Genomic DNA, 20,936 nt, shown 5'->3' with positions numbered 1-20,936 from the left:
TTCCTTTCTTAGGATTTGGGCCCGTATAAACAAGAGAGCATTTCTCAAAATTGATCTTCAACACTGAAATAGCTTCAAAACAATATAGTATAAACTTCAAAACCTCTATTTCTTTCTCATCCTTAAGGAAAAATAATAGTGTCATCTGCATATTGCAAATTTATTATCCTATGATTTGTCACATCGTCACCCAGCCCATTTAATAGCCCATTTATATTTGAAATACTTGCCAAGGTTCTCATTTATCAGCATGGCAAGAAAACCAGTCGACACTGACTAGAATCAAGACCAACATAGCATAATTTTACTTATGTAATAACTCTTTTTATAACGCCCCAGCCCAGCGTAAGCACATGGACGCCCATGCGCCCACACGGCACGCGATGCACGCGACAAATCGGGCAGGGCCCTTCACGCACAGATACATTTCTGTGCATATATAATTATAATATCATCAAATAAAATCTATTAACATATCTATGCTCACATAATTCATCGCCAAATAAATAATTATTACCTAAATAAATCTATTAATATATGAATATCCAAGTGCACAATAATATATACTAGACTACGATATAATCTGGCAGAACCTACACAAGCCACGATAAACCACCAAGATACAACTAAAATAATTAATATAAAAGTACACTATGATTCGATCTGTATTATACAAATCATTATCTAATACAAAGGTGTACGAATATCAAATACTAATACAACTCAATTTCTATATAAACTATTATCTATACTATTTCACATCTATAGCTCACCTCATCATCGCTCTAAAATATTTTCTCAAGATATCTCAAGTCGCTATCATGTACCATATATCTGAAGGGGTTAGAAAAAAAATAAAAAAAGTCATGAGCAAAAGGCTAAGTGAATAGACCTTACCCTGAATCAGTGATGCCAAACAAAAAATAAATCATGTACTAGATAATATGAATCAGAAAGAGCATTATGTTATGAATGAGAGTATGAATGTAACATCAATGATATATAATTGAATTGTAGATAACATGTCATAATTGATAAAAATATATAATCATCAATAATAAGTAAACAAATCTCTATGCCATAGTATCATCATAACTCTCTCTCAAATATGACACATGATGTATACTGATCATGACGATGTTATGATATCAAATGCAATTATATATGATATATATTGACTACTTAATAATCAGATAATCAGATGATAATGAAATCATATGCATTTCTCAACATTTCAGTCATCAATGTCCACTCTATATGTCATCATCATACTAGACCACTGTGCATAGTCAATGTAACGCCCCCGCCCGGCACGGGCACATGCACGCCCACGCGCCCACACGGCAAGCGCGGCGCACGCGATAGGTCGGGCGGGGCCCGTCACGCACAGATACTCTCCTGTTCACATACAATCATGACATTATCAAATACTACCTGCTAACATAATCCAACACCAAATAAAGTATACTATAAACCAAATAAACATGTTAACATGTGAATATCTAAGTCCACAATAATATACACTAGACCACTAATTAATCTAGCTGAACCCACACAGGCCACAACAAACCATCAAGGTACAACTAGACAATTGATACAAGAGTACACTATAATATGACATGTATTATATCAATTATCGTCTATACAATGAAGTACAAATATAAAATAATGATACAATTCAATATCTGATTAAACTATCTTCTATACCATCTCGCGTCTATAGCTCATCTCATCTTTCTAAAATATCTCCTCAGAATATCTCGAATCGGTATCACGTACCATATTATCTGTGGGGGTTAGAAAAGAAATAAAGAGAGTCATGAGCAAAAGGCTCAGTGAATAGACCTTATCCTAAATCAGTGATGTCAAACAAAGAGTAAATCATGTATTGAATAATATGAATCAGAAAGCAGCATGATGCCATGTATGAGCATGTATATATAAATCCTCAACCAAAAATATATCACATGATAAAATTACCATATAACATCACCGAATATAACAACATATCATGTATAACAATTTTGATCCAATGATACTAGTCACATCAATGATGATGCATGCTGCATGCCAACCACTAGATAATTGTTTATGTCAGAGCCAGATATAATCTACATATCTCTCACTATCACAATCATCCGTCTCAACTTTGAATATCATCCAACATGCTGGACTACGGTACTCGGCCCCAAACTCAATACACATCATGTCACAAGCTCACAGTATACCCTGTCATACGCTAAGAGTATCTCTGTAGATAAATTATACCATGTCATACACTAAGGGTATCTTTATAGATAAATTATACCCTGCCATACGCTAAGGGTATCTCAGAAGAAAGTAATCATACCTTGCCATATGCTAAGGGTATATCAATGATAGTTGTACCCTGTCATACGCTAAGAGTACAACCATCAGCCATCACTATACTCTGCCATACGCTAAGAGTATGTACAGTACCAGTCCGGACCAGATACCGTTCCAGCCATCACATCATATCACATCACATCACATACACATGTACTTTTATGATTTCCTATACATGATAAATCATATGCATATATCCAGTACTACAATAGATCATGCAACTCAGGAATTTAGGTGGTAAAGAAGCCAAGAGAAAAATGATGCAATGTCGACTCTAACCATGTATCTAACACATGTATACTTTTGCTAGTCTATCACATGTATACTCATGATAGAGATCATCCCGACATAAAATCATAACAATATAATCATCTCTATATATCACCAATATACTCATATCTCATATCAGCCTAATCAAATGCATGATAAAATATGCTTGACTGAAATCATCTCTATATAAAGTCATATAATCATGCTGGAGGCCAAAACATGCGTGTACATAAGATATAATATATGCTAATTTGATAAAGGCGTTTAGGAGATAAGACTACTCAATGTCTGATCAGAAGACATAACTATGTATCTTTCACATCCGTCAGTCAAACATCAACTCATCGTCAGTGTCCACAAGGTTTCATATAAGGGGGTTCGGGATCTGAAAATATTTAGGTAGTATGATGTTAGCCATTTATCTAATTAGATTTAATTCAATTAGAATATAATATAGATACGATTCAAATACTATAATTATATTATTATTATAAAATGTTAGTTATAACATAAGGAGAAGAGGTCTGTTTTCTTTTATATGAGAGTATTTCTAAATATATAATTATAAAATAAAATAAAATAAAAAGGTAAATAAGTATAGACAAGGTCTAATTATAATTAATTTTCTAATTCATACACTATCTTGATTAATTAGGGACAATGCAGTCTTTACTTGATAAAATAATAAATAAATAACTAAATAAACTTAGCATTTTATTTGTTGCAGAATAATCATAAAATTAATAGAAATACTTAAAATATATATGATGAGGGTATTAGAATATAAATCTAATAATTATAATTTACAAATCTATCTATTAATCTAATAGATATATAAATAAATAAATATAAGTATTACCTATATTTATACCTAATTAATCATCAATTATAAAAATTATCATTAATAAAATTATATTGAAGAATATATAATATTATTAATAATGTCTAAATAATCTATTTGTATTAATTAAGAAGAAAAATACCTAAATAAATAACATAAATAAAATAAATAAATAATTAATTAATTAAAACTACCATCAGTGCTGGGCTCGGCCCAACACTGTGCAGAAAGAAGGAGAAGGAGCTGAGGAAGAAGAAGAAAAAAAAAGAAAGAAAGAAAGAAAGAAAGAAAGAAGAAGAAGAAGAAGAAGAAGAGGAGGAGGAGGAGAAGAGAAAGAGTAGAAAGAGAGGAGGTTGTGGACCCGGGCTGGCGAGGAGGGCACCGACCGCTGCTAGCCAGCCAGCGACCGGCCTCTCACTGGCGGCTCGGCTTCAACGAGCCCGAGCTCGGGCAAGAGAGAGAGAGAGAGAGAGAGAGAGAGAGAGGAAGAAAAGGAAAGAGAGGGGGGAGAATGAGGGATCTCACCGGCGGCGACGGCTTCGGGAAGGTGGCGGCGGGCCGACGTCGGCAACAAGGAAAGGAAAGAGTGCGAGAGAGAGTAGAGAGAGAATAGAGTGAGAGTGTGACACCGAGAGAGAGATTTAAAGAGAGAGACGGAAGGCGATGGAGGAGGGGCATGCAAGCCATAGTGTAGCCGGCCACGTCGTCCCAAATTTTTTATTTTATTTTATTTTATTTTATTTTATTTTTCGGTTTGGGTTGTTATAGTCAATACCTAGTACTCGATCTTAACATCATGTCCGAAGGCTCAGAGCATACTCCGCCACTCGCAATAGTATCTCAAATATAACCATACCTCGCCAACCACAATAATATCTCAAATATAACCATACCTCGCCATCCACTGGGGTATCAATATCCATCCAGACCGGGCACCCTTCCTAACTGATAGAACCCTTGTGAGGATAGCTCGCCACATATGCCCTAGCGAACGACATGTGTCCGAATGTCTGCCTGCGCACGAGACTAATGACCTCGAAAGTAAGGCCAACAGGATCGTGACTATGTCGAGCGATCAATCATCTCCAAGCATGCCCTAACCCTCACGCCCACTCGGGTATCCTCACGCTTTTGATCAACTATCCTATCAATCACATTTCATTCTTTCCTTCTAAATGACATATCCTCACGCTTTTGATTAACTATCCTATCAATCACATTTCATTCTTTCCTTCTAAATGACATATCATATGTATATATCTAATACGATAACAAGTCAATACGGTAACATGTCAATGCATAATAGAAATTTAGATAAAATAAAAATAAAAAAAATGATGCAATGTAGTCTCCAAACATGTAGTCAACACATGCATACCCATGCTACATATCAACTAGACATAAAATTATAACAGTATAATCATCTCTAATTATTTATATTTATCATCATTACATGCATGATAAAAGTATGCTTGACTATAGTCATCTCTAGATAAAGTCATATAATCATGTTGGAGGCCAAAACATGCATGTACATAATATATAATATAATATAAATTGAGAAAGACGTCTAGGGGATAAGACTACTCATGTCTGATTAGAAGATCCGAACCACGTATCCCTCGCATCCGTCAATCAAACGTCAACTCATCGATAGAGTCCATGGGGTCTCACATAAGGGGATTTGGGATCTAAAAATATTTAAATAGCATGAAGTTAATCGTTTATCTAATTATAATTAATTCAAGTAAAATATAAAGGTTTATTAGGTTTAGAATCATTTTTTTTATTTTTAATTACATAACTAGATCTATATTATAGATACGATTCAAACACTATTATTATACTATTATCATAAAATGCTAGTTATAACATAAAGAGAAATGTTTGTTTCTTTTTATTTAAAATATTCTAAATATATAATTATAAATAAGATATAACTATAGATAAGATCTATTTTATAATAAATTTTATAATTCTTACTCTATCTTGATTAATCAGAAATTATATAGTACTTACTTAATTATGCAAATAATAAATAAATAAATAAGACTAATATCTTATTCTACACACAATAGTATATAATAAATTGTTAAAATTATTTAAAATGCATATACTATGAATATTAGTACATAAATCTAATATAAATAAATAAATAAATAAATATAGATATTACCTATATTTATGCGTAATAGTTATAACCTAATTAATCATTAATTATACAAATTATAATTAATAATCATCATGTTAAAGAATATATATTATTATGAACATAATTAATGCCTAAATAATTAATCTGCATTAATTAAGAAAGCAATACCTAACTAAATAAATAAACAAACATAAAATAAAATAAATAATAAAAGCAATGTCATTAGTGTTGGGCCGAGCCCAGCACTATTGCAGAAACAGAAGAAAGGAAGAAGGAAGAAGAAAGAATAAGAAGAAGAAGAGAAGAAGAAGAGAAAGAGAGGAGGGGACTGAGTTGGCGGGGAAGGGATTCAACCACTGCTGGCCGGCCTCTTGCCGATGGCTTAGTTCCGGTGAACTAGAGAGAGAGAGAGAATGGAGGAGAGGTGAGAGAGGAAAAGAAGAGCTTAGCCACCGGTGACAGCAGCGGCAGTAACAGTGAGAGAGAGAGAGAAAGAGAGTTTGAGAGAGAGAGAGAGAGAGAAATTTAATAGAGGAGAGAGGGAGACGGGTGGGGATGTCGGCACTACGGCTGCAGCACCGGCCCATCGCCAGGCCGGGCCAGCGGTTCGGAGTGCGTGGTGTGGCCGGCCACGTCGTGCCGTACAGAATTTCCTTTTTTTTTTTAAGGATAAGTTGTTACACTTTCCATTTATACAACTCTTGAAAAATGTTGATCAAATCATTTTTAATTAAATGTTAAAACTTATGATAGAATTTCATACTAAAGCCTTAAGGACCAAGTGTTTTTTTTTTATCATTCCCTTAGCCTGCGTTCACTTCAGTAATAACATAAATCTTTTATTCCAAAATACAACCTCTTAATAACCGTTAAGCATCATAATAGCGATATTCTAAAATATAAATACTATTTATCAAAATTATAAATTATACTACACGCTAACCTAATTACTAATTTACTCTTAATTTAACTACAACATCTCTTAAATATATTATTATAATTTATTACTCATATTACTCTTTTAAACATCTTATCATAATTTATTACCCTTTTTTACTCTGTATCTTTTCTTATCATATTTTTTTTCGTTTTACATTAAATAAATAAATTCAACTTAAGCAGCATAAATGTCAATAATTTAATATTCATAAAAATAAGCACATTTTAAAAAGTATTATTATTATTAAATATTATTATTGCAAATACTTAAATATAAATATTCTAAAATTCTTAAGAATATAGTATTTAATTGATATAATATTTTTTTATAAATTATTATTATTAAAATAATTTTTATATGTACTAATAATATCAAAAATATAATATTAATAACAAATATTTTATTGAAATAAATATTTACTCATAGATAAAATAATATATTTACTATTTAAACTATGCAGTAACTTAACTAAATATTTTTTCTTTAAACAATAAAATAAGAAATTTGGGAAAAAATTAATATAATATTATTAGTAATCTCATGTTTTACGCTAAAATAAAAAAATATTTTCCATCTAGATTAAAATTTATTTATTTATACTATATAATACTATAATATTTATCATAATATTTGTACAGTATGAAAAATATTTGTATACCGAACACCCTTGTATTGCATATTTAGTTGACAAATGCAATACTTTTGGCATTGCACACTTACTTTAACACTGCATAGTTTTTAATAATTGCACACCTACCTTAGCATGATAGCATTGCAACTCTGTTGGCATTGCACACTTACCTTAACTCTGCATACTTAGTTATTAATAATTGCACACCTACCTTAGCATGATAGCATGCAACTCTATTAGTATTGCACACTTATTTTAGCATTGCATACTTACATTGCATACCTGCATACTTAGTTATCCTTTCTCTATCCCATCAATCTATTTTATATTAAATCATCAATCTATTTCGACAGATATTTTAATAATATTTTAATTTTTTACTTTCACTTTATATCATATCATAAGTAATTATTACACTCTTATTATAAAATATAAATAAATATAGAAATAATTATTCCTATAATAAAACCCTCATTTTAGTAATAACAAATTAGCTTTTGATATTCCTATTCTTCCCTAATCTGGATGTGAACAAAGCCTTAGTTAACAAACTACTTATATGAACATATAAATGTGCACATAGGCATACATATACATATATATATACAATATTAGCTCATATGCACACTTACTATTTCTTTGATCCAAAAGTTGCCAAGCCAAGAGTTCCAATTGTTTGAAATCTTAGCCGATAGGGAACAATTTTCATCCAAACTTATTTAAGAACCAAAGGCCGAAACTCATGGCCGAACCCAACAAGATTGCTGGCATTGACCTTGGCTTTGAACTGCTCTCAACTGAAACTGATTCATTTCAGCCACAATGTCAATGTTTCTTCTAGGAGTCAAAATTGAAACCAACCGGAACTGAGAAACTTCGACCCATCACCTTTCTGCAATTCTTGGCTCTTTGAATCAAAGAGAGAAAGTTGGTCAGACTAAACAAATGTAGGAGATCTACGTATTCTTAATGTCCATGTCTTCTTTCCAGATGCTTAGCGGTCAACAAATTAAGTAACAAAATTTGCATGCAGTTCCCATAATTCTTGAACTTGTTTTCTGCATTGAACACTATTTCCCACACTTAGGAATATAGCATTTCACATTATACAAAGTACCAAACATTTTTCTTGCTACAATAAAGAAGTAGACTCAAGCTCAAACATGTCCATAACTTGTTCAATGTATTGGCTGCCTTATTAAGAGATGGGAACCTCTATGGATGTGTTCAAGCCTTTCACAAATAGATCTTCTACAGAAGCTGTAAAACATTAGTTTGGTTCTTCAAGTGATATAAATAAAGGTATGTAAAACAGAAAATGATTCACACAAGTACCTAAAAATAAATGTTGTGCCTGTATTCCTTCCTATTCTACCAACCTTGAGGTCTCTATCCCCTGAATGGAAAACAAATATTTATCAGTCACAAATTATGGGGCATGGTATATGTCTATCCACACTCAAGGCTTCCAACATAGAAACTTAATTACACAATTTACTGTGCATCTTACTTGCCTAGTTGAACAAATTTTGAATAGTAGATTCTGTGACAATCTCTACTTTGTTGTACAGCCATGACAGTTCATGCACCTTCAAAAGTAACACAAAGATACAGAGTTCGTTACACGCTGCAGACATAATTACATAAAAGAAATCCTGGTTTATGTAACAGAAAGATACAGAGTTTGTTACACGCCCCGATGACGCCACCCGACACTGTCGCTCCACCCAACGACGCCGCCTCGACGCCATTGCTCCACAACGACACTGCCTCGGCCTGTTTGCTCCACCCAACAACTGCGACGCCTTCCACCGATGACACGGCTACCAGGGCTTCTTGACAGCGACGCCCACCTTCTCCACCTCCGACGGCTACATTCTTCACCGACGATGCTGTTCCTTTTGACACCTACAGCCGTTATTGACGACGCCGACGCCTGTGCCTTGATCTCCCGTTACCTTAAATGACATTTATCGCTACTGCCAGAGGGAGTGATCGTCGTGCCTCGTTCCCTGCCGTAGCTTACTGCGACCATCACCACCGGACCGTCCAATCTCTCCATTGTCTCAGGCCTTGCTACCGACGTCGCCGACATTGCTACTGACCATTCATTGGTGCTGACGGAAGGGACCTGTACCACAAGATTTTGTGGACGAAGAGAGGAAAAAGAAGGGTGAAAAGCAAATAATTAAATTTTAATTTTTTTTTCAGATGGTCAGGTCCATGCTCTTTTCATCGTATTAAATATTTTTGGGCCATTCTTTTCTTGTATCATCTCTAAACTTTTATCAGTTCTTGTTGTCCACATATAGTGAGGGAGAGATTACATAGAAACCTTATATGCTTTAGTCCTGATATTAAGAGTTGAACTATGTCCAATAGAATATTAGTATTATGTTAATTTTTGGAAAGAAACTTAAAGGGCTTGACATTTATTAAATGTGACTTTTGTTTAAAAACCATTAAATCTTGACATTAGTCTTTGAATCTCCTGAATAGAAAATCTAAATTTAATTAAGTATTTATTTTTAAGATTTTCTTGACTGCATAGCATAGCATATCATCTCATATCATTTAGACCAAGACATTTGTATTTGGATTAAATTTAAGAGACGTCTGCATTCCATTAGGTTAGAACACTATTTATTTTGTTTAAATTAGCAAGCATAAAATAAAAATAAAGCAATACCTAATCCATTCATTGCATATTAGTGTATGCCAACACGTAGAGGTAAGGCTTATCTCCTCAGTGATTCTAGTGAGTCCAGCAGTAGCAGTATGGATCCCGAACTTATTAAAAAGCTCGACGATATTATGGGTCAACTAGGTACCTTAGCTCAACAAGTCAGAGATACTCAGGATACTTTGCTTGGGTATCAACGGGTGACCGATGAACGACTACATAGGGTAGAAAGACCCCATGAGCACACTGCTCCTCAAAATAATTACTGCCTTGACCTTGAACGTGGTGAATCTCCCACTCCTTTACCTCGTCAACACTTTCAAGGGAATGAGCGAGATCCTAATGAACGGTACTTTCAAAGCATTAAAGTTGATGCTCCGATGTTTGATGATCGCTTATATCCGCAGTACTTCTTGGACTGGATCAAAGACATGGACCGTTACTTTAAATTGTATAATATGTCGAAAATCCGAAAGGTCAGGTTTGCTGCTATGAAATTGACTAGGCAAGCAAATCAATACTGGACCAACGTTGAGAGTCTTCGTGAAATTAGGGGTGAGCTTCCAATTAAAATTTGGGTTGATATGAAAAATGAGCTAAAACACAAATATCTCCCACCTCAAATTCATAAATCCTCCACAGGTCCTCATTAAGCCAAATCTACCAATAAATCTTTTAATTGATCTACCCCTAGCCCTTTCACAATCCAAGATAGAATACAAAGGTAAGAGCGACGAAAAAGACTTTTCTAAGATTAATCCTCGGGTCAAATGCTATAAATGTTAAGGCTATGGATATGTTGCTACAAATTATGCGAGCCTGTATAAAATAAGTTTAATTAAGGAACCCTTCGAAAAAGACTCTGAACAAGACTTTGATGGATATGTTCACTATGTAGACAGTGAAGAAGAGATTTTGAAGACGAAGAGGAAGAAACAACCCTAGAATGCCTGAGGCACATAGGCTCCACATGGTTACATGTTAGATGTGCCCTCTCTCAACCTAAAGTCAATGATGATTGGAGGCGTAGCTCCATTTTTCACACGTTCACAAAAATTGGAGGCAAAATTTGTAAAGTAATTGTGGATAATGGGAGCTGTATAAATGTCGTGTCCTCCACCATTATTTCAAAACTAAACCTAAGAGCAGTTTTCCATCCTAATCCTTACAAGGTTTCATGGATCAATTCAACCACGCTTGAAATAAAAGAGTGTTGTTTGGTTCCAATTGAATTCATGACTTATAAGGATAGAATCTGGTGCAATGTATTGACCATGGATATGGGTCAAATTATCCTTGGAAATCATTGGCTATTTGATAATGATGTGCATATTTATGGTCGTTCAAATATCTGCATGTTTAAACACGAGGGTAAGAAGATCAAAATTCTTCCGCAGCCTAAAAGTGGTAAGATGGAAAAAAAGTCTAATCCCATCCACTCTATCAGTAAAGTTAGCTTGATTAGTGCGAGGAGCATTGAACGCAAGATGAGTAAAGGAACTCCTATTCTAATTCTTGCTGCTCGAGAAATTCTGAATGAGCCTAATGAATCGATTCCTTTTGAAACCACTGCTGTGATTGAGGAATTCTCAGATGTCTTTCTAGAGGATCTCTCGGATGAATTGCCACCAATGAGAGATATTCAACGTGCTATCGATTTCGTCCTGGGTGCAGTGCATCTCTTCCTAACTTGCCTCATTATAGACTTAACCGAACTGAACATGCTGAACTCAAACGGCAAGTTGACGAGTTATTGAGAAAAGGCTTTTTGAAAGAAAGCTTAAGTCTTTGCGCAGTTCCCACATTGTTAACGCCAAAGAAAGATGGAACCTGGCGCATATGCGTCGACAGCCGCGCCATTAATCGAATAACGGTAAAATACCGTTTTCCCATCCTTCGTTTGGATGACATGCTGGACATGATGGCAGGCACCACGATCTTTTCAAAGATAGATTTAAAAAGTGGCTATCACCAAATTCGTATACGCCCTGACGATGAATGGAAGACTGCGTTTAAAACAAAAGATGGGTTATATGAATGGACGGTTATGTTTTTTGGCTTAACTAATGCTCCGAGTATTTTCATGAGAGTGATGACTCAAATATTACGGCCTTTTATGGGACAATTTTTAGTCGTATACTTTGATGACATCCTTATCTATAGTCGATCTCAGGAGCAACATATAGATCATCTTCGTCAAGTCTGCCGCTATACCTTTCGACAAACAAAGTTGTTTTCTTGAATTTCATTATTTCATCTGAAGGAGTGTCTGCTGACCCTGATAAGGTCAAAGCTATTAATGAATGGCATGAACTCCGTACCATAAGAGATGTGAGAAGTTTTCATGGACTTGCTACCTTCTATCGTCGGTTTATCAGGGGGTTTAGTACCATTACAGCTCCGATAACAGAATGCCTCAAGAAAGGTGAATTTGAGTGGTCAGCAAGTGCCACTAAAGCTTTCACTGAAATAAAAAAAAATGGTGGAAGCCCCTGTCATGCGACTCCCCAATTTTACTAAAGTTTTGAGGTCACTTGTGACGCTTCTGGAGTTGGTATAGAAGGAATCCTGATCCAAGAAGGTCATCCGATTACCTACTTTAGTGAAAAGCTGAATGAAACTAAACAACGGTATACCACTTACGATAAAGAATTTTATGCTGTGGTTCAATCTCTTCGCCACTAAAGACATTATTTGCTTCCTCAAGAATACGTAATCTTCTCTGACCATGAAGCGCTTCATTACCTTAACTCCTAGAAGAAGCTTAACGCTAGACATGGCAGGTGGGTTAAATTTCTCCAGGACTATACGTACACCTTGCGACACAAGTCTGGAGCAGACAACAAAGCGGCTGATGCACTAAGTCGTCGCATGATTCTTCTTTCAAGGATGAATGCACAACTAATAGGGTTTGATAAAATCAAAACTGATTATGAATCATGTCTGGATTTTCATAAAGTTTACAATTTATTAAGCGATGGAGCGACTCAAGAAATAGATGGTTTCATCTTGCAGGATGGCTATCTATTTAAGTCTCGAAAGTTATGCATTCCCAGCACCTCGTTAAGGGAATTTTTAATTTGGGAATTGCATGCTGGGGTTTAGCTGGACATTTTGGGCATGCGAAAACTATTGAAGCTACAGAACATCGATTTTTCTGGCTAAGCTTAAAGAGAGATGTTATGAGACTTGTTAGTTGATGTCATGCATGTCAACTCGCTAAGCAGCAAAAGCAAAATACAGGATTGTACACGCCTTTATCTATTCCTAATTGTCCTTAGCAAGATGTTAGTATGGACTTCATACTTGGACTTACTTCCAAAGACCATTCGAAAGCATGGTTCCGTTCTTGTGGTGGTGGATCGATTTTTAAAGACGGCTCACTTTATACCCTGTTTTTAAACTTTTGACGCCTCTCGAGTTGCTAAAATCTATTTTGATGAAATCGTTAAGCTGCACGGACTACTAGAAACTTGTATCAAATAGGGATGTGAAATTCACTAGCTATTTTTAGAAAACCCTATGGCATTAGATGGGAACCAAGTTTCAGTATTCAACCGTTTTTCACCCACAAACTGATGGGCAAACTGAAGTAGTCAATAGGAGCTTAGGTAACCTACTGAGAACTCTTGTCGACGAGAATCTAAGAGACTGGGATCAAAAACTGTCAACTGCTGAATTTGCATATAATAATTCTGTTAATAGATCAATAGGTCTAAGTCCAACTGAGATAATATATGGTTACAAACCTAGACAACCTATAGATCTCATTCCTATGTCCCATTATCAAAGGTTGTCTGAGTCTACATCTGCATTTGCATCCATATTCATGATTTGCATAAAGAATCAGTAACAGAATTGCTCAAAATAATACTAATTATAAAATTCGAGCTGATCTAAGAAGGAGATTCAAAGAATTTAATGTTGGAGACTTTGTGATGGTCGAGATATGTTCGGAACGGTTCCCACCTGGAACTATCAAAAAGTTGCATGCACGAAGTGCCGGACCTTTTAAAATTCTCAAGAAAATTAATGATAATGCTTATGTTCTAAATCTCTTTAGTAATTTCAGCATCAGTTTTACTTTTAATATTGAGGATCTAGTAGCTTATAAAAGTCCAAATTTTACCCCAAATAACCCACTAGATACTGAGCCTACCAATGAGCTTGTTTATGAGAGGCCCTATTTACCTCCACTTCCTAATTTTCTATCTAACACAGCAGATGAAATTGATAAAATTTTAGATGATGAGATTAACGATATCTAGTACGTTGGAAAGGATGTTCTACATCTGATGACACGTGGCTTGATCGCCACGGTTTGAAGGTGCATCACCCTGATACTTTATAGTATAAGAGCAGCAGAGCAGCACACTCGACGGAGTCGAATTCTCTCCCACTCGAGGAGAATGATGCAGACATCACTGATAAGACTTGATGGCGTGTGTACCAGCGCAAGAGGCGCCGACAGTTGATGATCCCTCCTATAGGGATCTGGTTCTGATTTTGATTTATTTAAGGTATCTTTTGTTTATTTCTTATGTAATGTGTTTTTTGCTTAATTCCATTATAGGTCTATATATAGACCCGTTGTATTTTCTTTGGAGGCTAATGAAAATTTATGTGATTTTGCTCTCTAGAGAATTTTGGTGTGAAACTATTTCTTAGGGTGGAGGTGTGAAACCCCATTTCTTGCCTTCTTATTTTCCTCTTTCATCTTTCTCCACCACGTTTTGCATCACTACCTCTTTGTCTGGCCGCACTCCCTTAACTCTAGGAAATAGCTCTACTTCTTTTCTATCACTTCTCGACTGATTACATTGATTTCCACTATTACCATCTCCATCACCTTGCCATAACCCTAAGCCGTTCACCACCACGCCTCTTCAACCTCCTATTTCCACGATCCATCCCGGTAAATTCGTTCTCCATTCCAAATTTATCTCAATCCCAAAAGTACTCAACCATCTACCCGTTTGATCTCCAATTACTCTAAACTTTGGAAATCCGCGATAACCTTTAACTTTATGCTCATGAGTGAGAATCCAATTCCGTCTTCAGATTTAGACTTGCAGTAATCATGGGGTTAGGAAGGTGTGAATGTGATGACTTCACCAAGGGCTTTGTGATTGAATGTGATGCATTGGGAGTTGGAATAGATGTTATTCTTATTTAGGGGGGCCGACCTATATCGTTCATGAGCAAAGCATTGTTCGAAAGATCACAATAATTCTCAACATACGAAAGGAAAATATTGGCTATTATCCATGCCATTATCAAATGGAGGTCATACTTGATGGGTGTCGCTTCATCGTCCACACGGATCAGAGGAGCCTCTTTTACTTTATGAGTCAACGAATACACACCCCCGACATATTAGCGATGGGTGACCAAACTCTTAGGGTACGATTATGATCTACAATACAAGAAAGGCGTGAAGAATCAAGTGGCGAACATGCTATGGTGCCAAACTGATAGGGCTGAACTTGCTGCCTATTCAACCCCTATTTTTCCCTTCCTCAAGGAGTTGAAAGAGCAAGTGTGGCTGGCCCAAGCATTAAAGGTCTCTTGCAAGAGATAGCAAGAGATCCAAAGAACCATCTAGAGCTAGAGGACCGATACAGCATCCTATTGGACTATGGGTGCATTCGAGTGCTCGCGGTTGCTTCGTTGCAGTCTCGGGTGCTTAACCACGTCCACAATACTCCAGAGCTATAACTGGCCTAGAATGCGGAAGGATGTATGGGCTCATATGAAGGGGTGCAGTGCGAGACGTGCCAACGAGCAAAATTAGAGACGTTGAAACCAGTTGGACTTCTCCAACCCTTACTAATGCCGGAGCGAGTTTGGAAAGATATTTCTATAGACTTCATCTAGGTCAAATGCATTTGCATGTCTCAACTCCTTAAGGAATGGAAATAAAGGATTAGAGTATGCTGCAAGCTCAATAGTATCGAGTTGGGACGATAGCGCGTTCACCGCTATATTTTCCGCCCTTCTTGTGTTCAATTTCGTAATCATACCCCAGTAACTTTATGACCCCTCTTTACTATGCTGAGATCCGCTGTCCCATGAAGTATGGAAGACTTCTTTGATCGGTTCTAATAATGAACTATCAACCAATTAATTAGGCATTCAAATGCCCTCAAGGCCATTCGAATGCATTTACTCGAGAGCCAGAAAATTAATTTAGATGTTCGAACGCCCTCAAAACCATTTGAATGCCTAACGACGAGAAATCTCAGTTTAGGTGTTTCAATTAAGTAATTTTGCTTATGTTAAGCAATAATACTCGAGCATGTTCAAACCTGTGGCCAAGTCTAGTCGAGTCAAAGAGCCACCTATAAATAGATGTGATGTGCACCTAGTTAGTCATCTTAGATTATTGAATTATTTTCACAAAATCATTTTCTTTCTCCTTGTTTGACTACCTCTAAGCCGTGGAAGCCCTAGCCACCACCTAGGTTGGCCACTATTGCCTACCGCCTTGTTTGGCCGCACCCCTTGACTCTGAGGAAGAACTCTACTTCTTTTCTATCATTTCTCAATCAATTACATTGATTTCCACCATTGCCGTCTCCACCACCTTGAAATAACCCTAGGCCATTCATCGCTATGCCTCTTCGGCCTCCCTTTTTCATGATCCATCCCGATAGATTCTTTCTCTATTTCGAATCTATCTCAATTCCAAAAGCACTCGACCATCTAATCGTTTGATCTCAAATTATTTTTTAATTTTAGAGATCCGCGATAACCCTAACTTTCTCCTCGTGAATCAAAATCTAATTCTATCTTCAAATTTGGACTCAGAGTAATCGTGGGGTTAGGAAGGTATTCATTACACGTCGTTAACGAAATCAGTGAATTAACCAAATTACCTATCCACTTGTAATGACAGAATAGTTACATGGCCAAGCTAAATTAAATATTTTAATTTTTTTAAATTCCCTTATTGCCCCTAACTATCTTTTTCCTCCTCTAGTAGTAATGAATTTGCTCAACCTATTTCTTTCTCCTCCAACAGCAATGGGTCTGCCCAACTTCATTGAATTCAAGCCCAAGCTTGGTCATGGGAGGGAGGAGGCAGTCAGAGTTGCTTTCGCCCAACATCTCTCCTTATCTAATATATGAATCATATTCTTCTTCCTTCCTCCCAAAAGATTATTTTTTTATGCCCATATCTTTATATTGGATCTTCAATAGTTTTTAGGATAGTTTAGGTGGTGGGAAAGAGGAAAGTGATAGAGAACTTAATAGAAATCTTCAAATCTTTGACGGGTGTGATAGTGAGCGCATTAGGAGGAATTAGAGATGACATGAAGGTGAGAGGTTAATGATACCAATAGAGAGAGAAGATTGAAGGTGCTAGAGCTTGAAGAACGAAAAATTAGCTTTTTATTGGAGATGAGAGGTGGAAAGTTGGAAAGATTGGAGAAGATGGTGGATGGGGTGGGATGCGGTAGACTTTGGGAGAAAATGGTAGGAATTGGGATCAACTATCATTGGAGAAGGAGAGAGGGTTTTAATTAGCTATCTAAGGATATCTTGGTCATTATAAAAAGCTATGTTAAGTTGTCACATGCATAGAAGGGTATCTAGACCATTTCATTATCACATGACTATCACATGGCATCTTATGGACGAAAATAGATAATGGAATCTTAACTGAAGGGGTCAAGTGAGGTATGAATTATCCATTGTTATATATATACACATACACGTATATGTATGTATAGGCATATATATAACAAAATAAGTAAAAGATACTAACAAATAAGGACTTCAGCGACATGCTTCTTTCCAATTTGATATGAATTATCCATTGATATAGTTTAGATTATATATCTGTATAGAAAACTAAAAGGTAATGTTTATTGATTAAATTCCATAAACATTAACATCTAAATTTACACTTACATGTGTTCTTTATGTATACCTTAATGTACTAATATAGATGAAAAAAAAGTACTGCTTAATGATGCCCAAAGAGATGATATTTGGCAGACTTATCCTGATGAGTAAGTCTTTTATATAGTTCTAAACCAACCGTGTTCCAATGTAGTTTTGCAGTTTTTGCCTGAACTGAGTTGTTTCAGCTTCAACACCAGTTTTCTATCAGCATGCTGGAAATAGTTTCAAATTCAAAAAGATTCATGGACTACTATGTTACCTAATAAGGAGATCCACTGGATAAGGTGTGTCGTGGTGCTATATGCACACTCCCAAGTTTAAAAACCCTTAAGCATCGCTGCTAATATTCATCACCAGTAATCTCCACAAGAACAACCACCATCTCTGAAATGATGGAAACGAATAGTGTCCCGTAGGAAGATATCCCGCTCCTCAATCTTGGAAATTAATTTGGCTGCATTGTGGCAATCCCCACAAACCCTGAGGTTCTTGAACACCCGTATTGTAGTCCCTGGGGATGTATTGATCAGCCCAAATGCAATGGCTAGCTTTTCACTATGCCTCATCAGCATCAACTTTTTCAGATCCTCCCCCACATCATGCAAAGCAAAATCAAGATCAGGGATATAACCCATTTCCTTCATCCTCTTCTCTAACTTCGACAATTTCTCATGAATTAAATTAAGTTGAGAGTGAACTCTATCATTAGATCTGAACTCATGCACAACACCCCTGACTTCAATCCAGCTATATCCAGGCATTTTCACTACTTCATTCTCCTTCATCCATCTCCTTACTCTAGAGACATCAGCCCACTGATTCATAGTCGCATAAAGATTGGCCAATTGGACATAAGCCCCTGCACTTTGTGGCTCCAACTCAATCAGTTTTCGAGCTGCAAACTCAGCAAACTCCAAATTCTTATAAATCCTGCAAGCACCCAGTAAGGTACCATAAGCAGCAGCATGTGGTCTAAAGGGCATCGATTTGATCAAGTGCACTGCTTTCGCAAGTGAACCAGCTCGACATAGAAGATCAACCATGCAGGAATAGTGGTCTGGACGGTGTTGAACTCCGTAAATCTTCTCCATTGACTCAAAACACTGAATTCCAAACTCAAGAAGCCCGGCATGGTTGCAAGCTGACAAAACTGCAACAAAAGTAATCCAATTGGGCTTCATCCCCTCATTTTTCAACTTCTCAAACAATTGAACAGCTTTCACACCATATCCATGTTGAGCATAACCAGAAATCATCGCATTCCAGGCAATGACATCCTTCATGTGCATCTCACTGAATAGCTTGCATGCATCCTCCAAATCACCGCACTTACAGTACATGCTCACCAATGAAGTACCAACAGTCACGCTGAGAATCAACGGCGATTTCAGTGCCAATTGATGGATCTGCTTTCCCAATCCCAGGGCAGACAAATTGCTGCAACCAAGCAGAGCACTACTCAAAGTAGACTGATTGGGCCACACTTTGGAATCTCCCACCATCTTCTTAAAAAGCTTCAGCCCATCCTCTGACTGCCCATTCCTTATGTACCCAGCAACCATAGCATTCCATGAAACCAAATTCCTAATCGGCATTCTCCCAAACATTTCCTGCGCTTTCTCCACCATCCAAGAATCCATGTACCCAGAAACCATCGTCGTCCACAAAATGACATCACTCTTATCAGCAGCTCGATTAAAATACTCCTCAGCCGAATCCATATCTCCAATTTGCACGAATCCAGAAACCATGGCATTCCAAGACACTGAATTCTTCACCGGCATCACAGCGAACAGCTCGTGAGCATCGCGGATGGCACCATTCCGGGATAAGCCAGAGAGCATGGTGTTCCACGAGGCAACGTCCTTGACGGGCATCAACGAGAAGAGGCGACGAGCTCCATTGAGGTCCCCGTTGAGGAAGTGGCAGGAGAGAAGGGTGTTGTATGAGACAACATCCGGTTGGGGAATTTGGTAGAACAGGTTGAGTGCATCAAGCAGTTTCCCAGGCTTCTTGGAGTAGAAGGCGAGAAGGCAGTTCCAGGAGACCGTGGTGCGGATGGGCATTGTGTCGAACACCTTGAGCGCGGACACGAGGTCGTCATTGCTGACGTAGGCGGCGATCTCTTTGTTGGAGGAGTTGAGAGTGGGTATTGCTGTGGAGATAGAAGGGAGATGGATTCGTTCTACTTTCCGCAGGATTAGAGCTACAAACATGTATGGGTCAAAGATCAAAGACTGCTATCATCAAACCAATTATTCAACTACTATATTATTAGTAGGGGGGAAGCATCCATTTGTCTTTATAAGATTGGGTTTAGTGGGGTTAAGAGGAAGCGGCTGTGGCGGCTTGCCGAAGGAGGAGGAAGAGGACGATGGAGGAGGAGTAGGGTTGAAGGAGGAGAAGGTCGATGGAGAGGAGTATGCTGAAGGTTGAGGAGGAGGACGCGGCTACGGCGGCTTGCCGAACGAGGAGGAGGCCGAAGGAGGACTAGGATGACGAGGCCGACGGAGGATACCGAAAGAGGAGTGGGAGGAGGCCGAAAATGTTTCTTCCTCATTTAGACGACAGCAATTGCTTTTAATAAATATTCCTTCCGATGGTGAGGTGTGCAATTGAGAAAGGAATCCACGGTGCTTTGGTGCTAATATCAAGGGCAAGCACGTGTTTTGGCAAACTTCGGTTCATAGCTCGCATTTATAAAGTCTATAGATGAGTAATTTTGACTTGCTATTGTGAATGGTTAGAGTGTATCGATGCATTTAATGAATGATAAGTTAGTTGAAAAATCTCTAAGTATTGAAATATGTTAAATTTTAGAAATATTGACTAGAATAGCAAAATCATTAATATTATTTTTAGTTGTGTTTCTTCGGATAAATTTTGAAGAATTTATAAATATGAGATAGCTAAAGATGTTTGGACGATATTAGAAACTACACATGAAGGAACCATAGCTGTTAATCTTTTGAAGCTTTAGAGATTGATAACTAATGTTAAAACTCTGAATAGAGGAGAATGAGACCTTTGATGAGTTCTATACAAAACTAAGTAACAAAGTCAATGTCAATTAGCAAGGTCCCTACCCAAAAAGTTTTCGACAAAAGTTACCACTATTGATGAAATTACGGACATCGATAC

The 20,936-nt window shown here is 36.9% G+C and overlaps 1 protein-coding gene across 1 annotated transcript; it reads right to left on the bottom strand.

Moving 5' to 3' along the window:
• Positions 1–8,602: 8,602 nt before the first annotated feature.
• On the bottom strand, positions 8,603–20,444 carry LOC140801510 (pentatricopeptide repeat-containing protein At4g16835, mitochondrial). The gene is made up of 3 exons (XM_073156687.1): positions 18,055–20,444; positions 8,881–9,332; positions 8,603–8,790 (listed from the first exon to the last, which is right to left on the bottom strand). The coding sequence occupies exon 1, from the start codon at positions 20,009–20,011 to the stop codon at positions 18,146–18,148; it is 1,866 nt and encodes a 621-aa protein (XP_073012788.1). The 5' UTR covers positions 20,012–20,444; the 3' UTR covers positions 8,603–8,790; positions 8,881–9,332; positions 18,055–18,145.
• Between the last annotated feature and the right edge of the window lie 492 nt (positions 20,445–20,936).

Source organism: Typha latifolia, chromosome 14 (assembly GCF_019914945.1).
Source record: "Typha latifolia isolate L0001 chromosome 14, TyphaL0001v2, whole genome shotgun sequence".
NCBI lineage: Eukaryota > Viridiplantae > Streptophyta > Magnoliopsida > Poales > Typhaceae > Typha > Typha latifolia.
The sequence above is the reverse complement of the archived record's forward strand: the minus strand, read 5'-3'. Positions and strand labels throughout refer to the sequence as shown.

Excerpts from the sequence above, each read along its gene's own strand:
- LOC140801510 (XM_073156687.1), bottom strand. The coding sequence starts at position 20,011 with ATGTTTGTAGCTCTAATCCTGCGGAAAGTAGAACGAATCCATCTCCCT.